The sequence below is a fragment of the Lactuca saligna genome, chromosome 4 (assembly GCF_052625555.1).
Source record: "Lactuca saligna cultivar CGN05327 chromosome 4, ASM5262555v1, whole genome shotgun sequence".
Taxonomy (NCBI): Eukaryota; Viridiplantae; Streptophyta; class Magnoliopsida; order Asterales; family Asteraceae; genus Lactuca; species Lactuca saligna.
The window spans coordinates 93,656,633-93,666,091 of record NC_136420.1 but is presented as its reverse complement, the minus strand read 5'-3'; the positions used below and the strand labels follow the sequence as shown (position 1 = coordinate 93,666,091).

General features: G+C 34.5%; 1 protein-coding gene across 2 annotated transcripts; it reads right to left on the bottom strand.

Annotated features, from left to right (window-relative positions):
- Nucleotides 1-3,620: 3,620 nt before the first annotated feature.
- LOC145042400 (Sept9 (DUF616)) lies at nt 3,621-6,862 on the bottom strand. 2 transcript variants are annotated; one of them, XM_078990802.1, is made up of 8 exons: nt 6,608-6,862; nt 6,361-6,509; nt 5,573-5,752; nt 5,367-5,435; nt 5,089-5,288; nt 4,599-5,014; nt 4,173-4,357; nt 3,621-4,070 (listed from the first exon to the last, which is right to left on the bottom strand). In XM_078990802.1, the coding sequence occupies exons 2-8, from the start codon at nt 6,440-6,442 to the stop codon at nt 3,697-3,699; spliced, it is 1,506 nt and encodes a 501-aa protein (XP_078846928.1). In that variant the 5' UTR covers nt 6,443-6,509; nt 6,608-6,862; the 3' UTR covers nt 3,621-3,696. The 2 variants fall into 2 exon arrangements, with proteins under 2 accessions (XP_078846928.1, XP_078846929.1); XM_078990803.1 differs by lacking the exon at nt 6,608-6,862 and having other exon boundaries at nt 5,562-5,752; nt 6,361-6,497.
- Nucleotides 6,863-9,459: the final 2,597 nt, after the last annotated feature.

Sequence of the window (9,459 nt, the reverse complement as noted above, 5' to 3'; positions counted from 1 at the left end):
TGAGAGGAAAGGAGTCATTTCTCGATCATTTGTTAGTGTTTTTGCAAATAGAAGGGGACCAAGTCAAGAGGAGGCTGAAGAGGGTGCTAATCCAGTGATTCCAGGGCTCAAAGACTTCATTTTGAGGTATTCATTCGACCCTTCTTCAGTTTATGGTGAAATTCTTAGAGTTAGGTTTTTTTTAGCCCCTTTAGAGGATGGTTATATGGAGTAATTGGTCCCTTCTCGTGTTGGTGTTGTAGATCTGGACCCAAAGAGGTCCAGAGATCCTTTTCCATTGAGCTTTATGGGTGTTAATGGGAGTTATGAGCTTAGGATGTCCTTTTAGAGGTCATATCTTCAAATAAGGCCTTTGAGCCTTTGCATGTGTACCAAGATGTTAGCTTTACGTGATTATAATGCTTTGGGAAGCTGGATCTACGGTTTAGAGGAACGGATCTGATCTCAGGGTGTCAGTTCAGCTCGAGCATGGCATGAACTCGCCGAGTCCAATAGTCGACTCGCCGAGTAGGACGAGGGTTTTCCCGATAATCACACAGTTGGTGACTCACCGAGTTGGGGAAGTGACTCGGTGAGTCAGAGGAAATCTTGAGGACAGAGTGCATGATGGTACTCACCGAGTCACAGTTGTGCACTCGGCGAGTTTGGTCAAGGTTGACCATTGCCTTCGTTGACTTTTAGGGTTAGTCAATGTTTGGACCTCAGAGTCATCGGAAGGGTAGGATAGTCTTTTACCCTTCCTAGAGGATGTATAGAAAGAGAGACATTAGCCTAGCCCTTAGGGTTGTATTAATTAGAGTATTTATTTCATGTGATTAAGCAGGGGCTAGACCAGAGTTTACCGAGTTAGAGATTTACTGAGATATCCGAGGTGAGTCTTCTTACTATACTTTACCTTGAGTAGGTAATCAGAGTTATGTGATACCGTGTTTGTATGCTATATATGTGTTATGTGTTGCACTGTATTATTCTATGTGATTTATATTGTGCATGTTTACAGAGTTAGAACCTGAAGGTTCACAGAGATAGGACCTAAGGGTTCACAGTGTTGGGTGCACGGACCCACAGAGTTATAGCCTCGAGTGGCTAATTTATGTTACATATGGTATTTTGGGGAACTCACTAAGCTTCGTGCTTACAGTGTTTTGTGTTATGTGTTTCAGATACGAGTGAGGATCGCGGGAAGGCGTTGACTTGATTAGTACACACACAGGATTTTTATGTTATGAGATCTTGGGATTGATATATGTTATAAATTGAGTTTTAAACAACAATGTTTTTATGAATAATGAATGAATTATGTTTTTATAAAATGCGAAAAATTGTTTTGAAATTTACGGTGTTACAAGGGTTTACATGGTGTAACCCTAATTGTAACACACTATATAAGCTTCATGTTGCTCACCAAAATCATCCACTAGATATACAAGTGAGGGCTAGTCGATTTCAAGAAGTGTTTCATTTCTCTCTAAGTTATTCTAAGTGCATTTGGTGTTTTGTGAGACATTTGAGGCATCACACTTGAGGTGCTAGGCTCACAAGTTTTTTCAAGGAATCCTAACTACTACAAGGTATGTATTTCTTACTAACTTTTATGTTTAAAAGTTTCCCATGTATGTTAGATAGGTTATAAACCTTGGAAAAACAATTTTGCATGTAGCATAGATAAAACATAGATCCAAGGTTTCTAGGGTTGCATGTACACCATATGAGTGTTAGAATGCTAAAAACCCTACATGTTAAAGGTATTTTTGTAGTGTGGTGTCAGCTCATCATCGATCCACTTGAAGTATTTACACTTCTCATCTGCCATTTCCACCTACAAACAAACATACCAACGCAATATTTAGTCGCACACACCACAAGCTCGTTCCACTATCGACTTAATCGAGAACAATAAACCCTAAATTCAACATTATCTCCATTGTTTGATAAACCCTAATTTCACAATGTCAACAACACATTTAAAGAAGATGATGCTCACGAGATACATATATATATATATATATATATATATATATATATATATATATATATTAAACATGAGTTCATAGTATATATTTATCATGTTAATTAAATGGTTACATGATTAGAGCCTGCTAGCCTCATCGGTTGATGTTTTCCGTCTCACCATTTAAAGAAAATGAGAATTTTTTATTAAGAGTAATCTGTGTTTATCCATAAAATATTATTTTTTTAAACCTTTAATATAAACTAAATGTTTATTTGGGTTTTAAGCTTTGTACAATTAAGATATTAACAAAAATAACCATTATGAATAAAGGTTTAAATTAAAATAACTAACTTTTTTTATGTTTTGAAAAATGATGCTTTCTCTTAGATTAGGTCCTTCATATAATATAAAATATAAAGATGTATTTTCTTTTCACATTTGCATAAAAAAACTTTTCATATAACTCTACTCATTTCCAAAATATTAATTTCGAAAGTGTCTAAGATCATTGTCTTTCAACAAAGTTTTAAACTCATTTATCATACATACTTCTACTTTGCTATGTTTTTTTTTAAAGATGCTATGCTGACAGAACATAACATGGTGGATAATGGTAGGTTCCTTTGGATCAAGCAAGTGTCAATTAAAATCAATTGCTTTAATTGGAGGGCTAAAATGGGAAGAATTCCATTAGATGTAGAACTTTCCAAAATACTTGTGGTTTCCACATATTGCTGTCCATGTGAATCATATGCATCATATGTAGAAACAAGTGATCAATGTGTTTGTACAATGCTAGTTTGCAAAAACAGTTACATAATGGATATTTAAGTGGTGCAATACTCAAATGGCAAGCTTTCAAACAATGCATGAGGTATTGGAGTATGCTTCAAACTGGGGGAATTGTCCGATAAAAAGAAAGAGGATATTGGGTATCTGTTACGGTGTCTTTTGGAGCATATGGAAAGCAAAGAATGACCGATTATTCAACAAACAACAAAGTAAAGGCAACGAAGACATCAGATATCATAAAAGCAACCACGTTCTTATGGTTCAAACATAGGAATGGTAATGGAAGTTTAGATTGACAGCTTGGAGCATAAGTCATTTTATAATTTTGTAATTGTTTCCTAATTATCTAGTTGTATTCCTTTGCTGACCATCATCTTGCTAGGTCACTTTATTAATATATTCATTTGCTGGTTCAAAAAAAATGCTAAATTTTAATAAAAAATGTATTTATTCGAAATGTAAGAATCAAGAATTTTTTCTTAAAATTTCAGAATATATTTTATTTTTTTCTGATATCCAAAATGGTTTAGAATGTCACCATTGTTTTTATTAATCAACTTAACTCAATAATATTTTATTTACTCCTTTAATTAAATTTAAAATTCATATATTGATCATTTTTAACTTGTTAATTTACTTCATAATAACTACAATATCAAATATTACATTCATAACAGCCATAATATTCCCCTATAGTTATATACATAATTATTTATCATCTTTTATAAGTTAAAAAAAAAATACCCACTCATAATTACATTTTTTATTTCCTATATTGCAATATATTTACTCATTAAATTAAACGTTCTCATAATTACCATGAGCATAAAAATGAAAATTTAGATGAGATGCTACATAAAACATTCCACAAAAATTACGATAAAATAAACATTTCATAAAACCAGGTTGCTATTTTTTGCATTCAATCCTAAAACCTATTACATTAAAAATCATCCAGCTTTCGATGTTCTTTCTACCCGTGGAAGTACAACCGAGGTAAGGTCAGCAGGGTAAGTTGACCACAACCCTAACCCACCTCGGCTTTCTTTCAAACCACTATTGTTTCCTTTAAACTCATTTAACGACTTCACCCACTCGATTTTCGAGGAATGTTCACGTGTGTGAGGGTGCAGGATAAAAATGGAGTTATACTCACAATTAGGGAACATAAAGAACTTGAAAGTGTTTTTTAGTCTATAGACAACAAACCCAAAGCTTAATTGATCTCTTGGTGTAAACAGATTCACCTCGTTGAACCACAAGCAATTAAATAAGTTGTTCAGTGGGGTGTGTTCGCGGATGATTATAGCCCCTTCTGGCACATCTAGTTCACAACCAAAAAAAAAAAATCATCATTAATTGCAATTTACTTTTATTTATTTGTATAATTGTACTTTTTTTTTTTTGTTCTCAAAAAAATAATTACCACTTTTGGTTTGTTTTAGTGGGGTCCACGGGTCCAATCCTTCATAACGATATATTTTCATTTGGTGATCAATTAGAGGTCGAGCATATCGTTTCCTTCTCTTGTTGGAATCCGCTTCTTCGTATATATTTCTATGATGCTTATGTTGAGCTATTGCAAATGTATGCTTCCCACGCCATAAATATCTTTTTAAAAAAAAATCGGTTCATTTAAATTACGAGTAAATTACAAAAATGGTCCCTGTGGTATCTCAAAAAGTACGGTTTGAGTCCATTTTGTTTTTGATTCGCACGGTCAGTCCAAATTTGAAACTTTTATATATGGTCACTTGAGTAAACTGTGGTCTAAAACAAAAAGGGTTCGAAATGTACTTTTTGGGATACTATAGGGACCAATTTTGCGTAAATTTCGATTTGCAAAACTCACCTTTCCAACATGAGCAAAGGGTCAACAATGAGTTCCATTTTTCCATCAATCCAAATGCTATATAAAGCTTGTGGAAAGAGTCTATGAGTTAATATCTTAGGAACTTTTCCATTTCTTCTAGGCTCATCATAAGGTGGATTTTTAAGCAAAATAATACGCCAAATTCCCACCCATTCTCCTCCCTCATTATCTTCTTTAACACTAACGTTTTGCTTTATGAATTTCAGAGACACCTCATCCACCACCATTAGAAAGCAAAAAAGCTTCTTGGATCTTGGGCTTATGTTTGATGGTTGATGAGGTGTATCATATCCATCAAAGATTCCAGATGCAACCACAAATTTACATTTTTTAACGTATTGTTTGTCTTTATGAGACATTTCTGCACCACCATTTTGTATAAACCCACAATGTACCTAACATGGGAAAAGACTGAATTACCCCTCCTTGAGATTAACAAGAAAAAGTTTCAAAGAGACCTTAATAATACCTTCATGGTTGATTTCAGCTTAAAGCTTTCTTCTCTCTGTTTCCAGCTTTGATGACCTCCAAATAGTGGAGAAGATTCTGATCCATTTGTGTTTATATCATCTTCCTCAAAGTAGGATAAACTTTGAACAAATTTTGAAGGTGATTTTTTCTCTGGGATAACTACTTTTTCTGGATCATTGGCTAGGGGAATAGAACAACCTAAGACATGTTACAAAACTACATTAAACTCTCACTGAAAAAAGTGAAAATAAATAGTTTCAAATGAGTATAATATACGATGTGGTGGTGTTACTAGCCCCATTGTGTGTAGCATTTGAAAAACTGTGCTGTCTTTGTTGCAGATTGCTGCAGAGTAGTAAAAAAAAAAAAAAAAAAAAAAGTTTCTTATTATGATAGAAACTGGGAAGAAGATTGACAATTTACATATATGAAATATGAAATGAAAATCAAGAAAAGAATAGAATTGCATACATTTCAAGTACCTGAGAGGAAAACTAGAGAAGATTGACAAGTCCATATATGAAATAATAGTACAGATAGAATGAGCAGCATCCATAGAATGCCACCTACTAAAAGCAAACGAACGAATCCCCTTTTCCAGATGATTTTGATTGAGTAATCTGAGGATGATTTGTCTGAATCAAAGAAACCATCACCTCCATCTGCACTAATCAAAAGTTCAAAACACCATCATTGTTACTTCATATCAATGTCCTTTCAACATGTGTGGGGTTTAGAAGAAGAGATATTGCAATAAAATCACAATCTCAATCATGTTAATGTCATAATTATCTCATTCCACAATGCATTGTATAGTAACACCGAAGGACTAATCAAACTCATGACTCATCTGTATGTGTGTATGCATGCTCTTAAAGTTATATGGAATAAACATCAAATTAACAAACTATTCTTAAAGCTTTTATCTTTTACTGAAATCAAGTTCCAGCATCAGCTTTCTGTTAACTAAAAGGCTAAATTCACCACAAAAGTTCAATAGCATTGCTCTTTTTGTTAGTCCTTTAGTGAGAAACTTCACATTTGATATTGAATTCCAATATGTACCAAAGGGAGATTGGTGTAACTTCATTAAATTGTGAAAACAGGTGCTTCAACAAGTGTTTGTGGTAAGCAAATATCCATGCCCACTTCGGTTTCTAGCTTAGTTAACTTCAGAAGGACAATGAGTACGAAAATTTGTAAGGGAAATCATAATGACTAATCAGATAACACAAAAGAGAATTAATGTCAATCAGTTTTTACAGATTACCTTTAATCTCAAAGTTATTGTTTAAACGGTCAGGCCTACGGCTTGCCCGTAAAGATACGGAAGGGTGACCGTCGTTGTCCATGATTAGAGCTCTACAACATTCAACAGCAACGGAATCAAACGATCTGAAATTTCATTCGAGACAAGATCTACAGAGTTTCAGGGGCAAAACATTAGATATTTAAACAGGTAAGTTAAATTAAGCCGCAAAAAAACATGAATACAGTAGCGGCTTCAGTAATATTACCTTACTCCTCCGAAATTTGGATGCCCGGTGTATTATCAAATGCTTCGAAGAGTTTACGGAGATGGGTTTGAATATGAAATGCGGAAGTTGTTGAATCTGAGGAAGAAAGTATTGGAATTGATAGGAGTGTTAATGGAAGCCACCGACAGTAGCCTTTCCTTGTGCGTGATTTGCTGGCCAGCAGCCCCTCCGAGATGCCTGTGTGGTTTTCCGGCCAGCCCTGCGTGATTTCTGTGTGAAATTTCACAAATCAGATCTCCTTTTATGAACATTTTATATATATTTTTTGTTTGTTTAATTTATTTTAATTTTGAGTTTATATATTTTAAGTTTATTCAGTTATATCGTTATATTTTAAAAGATTTTGATTAACCTAAACTATTATGTGATGTTAATTTAGAGAAAATAATATTTTCATTTTTATTTTTGAGTAAAATGATCAAGTGGTCAGGAATGGGGTATTTGGACCCAAATTTGGATAGATTCCGCCCAATTAACCCACTCCGATACCGGGATCCTTCAAATTAGGGATGTCAATGAGGGCAAACGGGACGAGAACGGAGTCTTATGGGACTTTTTGACATCCCTACTCCAAATATATAGCATTTCAGACAATTTTTTTGGAACATGGGCATTTCAAAGTACATACAAGTTGCATTCTATGATTTCAGTCATTTCGGATTCAAGGTTTTTTGAAGAATATGACTTCTAATGATGAGGAATTGACAATGGTGTGGGTAAATTTTCTTTACAATAAGTTATTTTGAATATATTATCGATTAAAAACTAGTCCATAATATGAAAGATCTTTCTGGAACATGTAGATCGAACATGTATGTAATATAGTAATTTTGATGAACCCATTTCCTTCAAGTATGTATTATTATTTAGGGATAATGTCATAAAAAAAGGCTTAATTTTACAAGAAAGAGTCGGTTTTACCCTCCGGCGGGTTTTTGGTTCGTTAATGACGTATAGTTGTCTCATTTTTTGTATTTATTCCAAGTAGTCGGTTGCAAGAGGGTTTACCAGTTACCCTCCACTGTAACAGACTTTTCTACCCATGTTGCTTAACCTCATTTACCAAACGTCCACACCCGGGATATTTGAAGAAGATCATCACCAAAACAAAATCAAATTTTCACACCAACGTTCTATTGACAATGTCGAAATCAAATTCAAGTTGGAGTGGCACACAAGAAGGAAAAATAGGGATATATCCGATGTAGCTATGGTGATGTTTGCCTTATTTATGTTTCACGCACTCTAGAAAACTCATGAAGAAAGTTATGTAGCTGCCCTAATTACCAGGTAATTGTGGTGATGTTTTCCCTAATTATGTTCTCTCTATTATCATCCCTTCTTTATGTAATTTTATACTTCTTTTTGTAGTATGAAGATGGTGTTTGTGGTCATTTCAAATGGGTTGAAGAAGAAGAATTGTTTAGGACTCTTAAGAAGCAATTGAACCTCCAACATAGAGATATCGAATATGTAATGTTGCTCAAATTGATTGTACGGCTGGTAGTGAGTATTTTGGTATTCTTGTTGTAATGGTTATTAAGATGTAAGTTAGATGAAACGATAACAAGTTTGTAGTGTAGATGTGACAACCCGATATTTCGAATCAATGTAATGACCTAAAAAGTCAAGAATTATAACCCCTTTTAATATAATGAAATTATTGTCGAAAATAAAATGTTCAAAAGTCATCTACTGGATTTCATAAATGATAGTTATCATGTCAAAGTTTTCAGAAATATAAAGAACACTAAAATCCGGGTTATAACGAAGAAGTTATGACCAACCTAAGTTTCACAACAAAACCGTCAATATGATTAAACGTAAAACGTGAAGTTTTAATAAAATACTTTTTAACCTTAAGTATCTAAATGAAAATCGTAGATATCATTAAACCGTGAACATACATAAAAAGAACACCCAAATCTCACTTCGTATGGGGAAGTTATGATTTTTCGAAGTTTCGGATGTAGCGGTAGACAGCTAAAAACTTGAAATAGAGATCGAGGGATTTTTTACCGAAACAATCTAAATGAGAATCAAAAACCCCAACAATGGTAGTACAACGGTAAAAAGTCTGCCGAAAACAAACATCGGATAAAGAAGTTAAGGATTTTTAACGGACTTTTCGTGTCCCAGCCTGTTAAAAATAATATAATTAAAATAAAGTTAAAATTAGCCGACGTAATCTAAATGAAAGTTATAGAGTACATTCTCACCTACGCGTGAATATAAAGAACGCGAAAAACGAAGCTCGTACACAAAAGTTATGCAAGTTAGAAGTTGGAAAATCCATTTACATCTCGTGTAAAGGATTACGCCCAGCGTACCAGAGGATAGGAGCCTTGTCCCATCGGCCACAGGCTCTCCCATCGGACAGAAGCCCTCCCATCCGAAGTGCATAAGCAATGACGTCCCATTACGCCCAGCGTACCGAGGCGGTTCAGCCGCCCTATAAAGGGGATGCGAGGGTTCCGGGCAAAATTGCTCATTTCCTCTCTTTCTCCTGCGTTTTTACTCCATTTTGCGTGCAAGCAATACCCTAAAGCCCCGGTTTTCATACCCAAGTCCCGAAGGAAGTTTTACGCTCCCGGGATTCCCGGGAATCCCGAGAAAACTGTTTTCTCCTGTCGAAGTTCTGCTCGGTTTTCATCTCACCATCTTCACTCTATCAGGTGAGTTCATGTAACGTCCGTAGATCCGGGCTAATCAATCTAAAGATAATAGGGGTCGAAAATGACTTTTCGACAAAATATTATTTAGAATAAATAATCTTAAACAACTTGTAGAATATGTCTCAAGGGTTCCTTACATATAAAGAACGCCGAAAT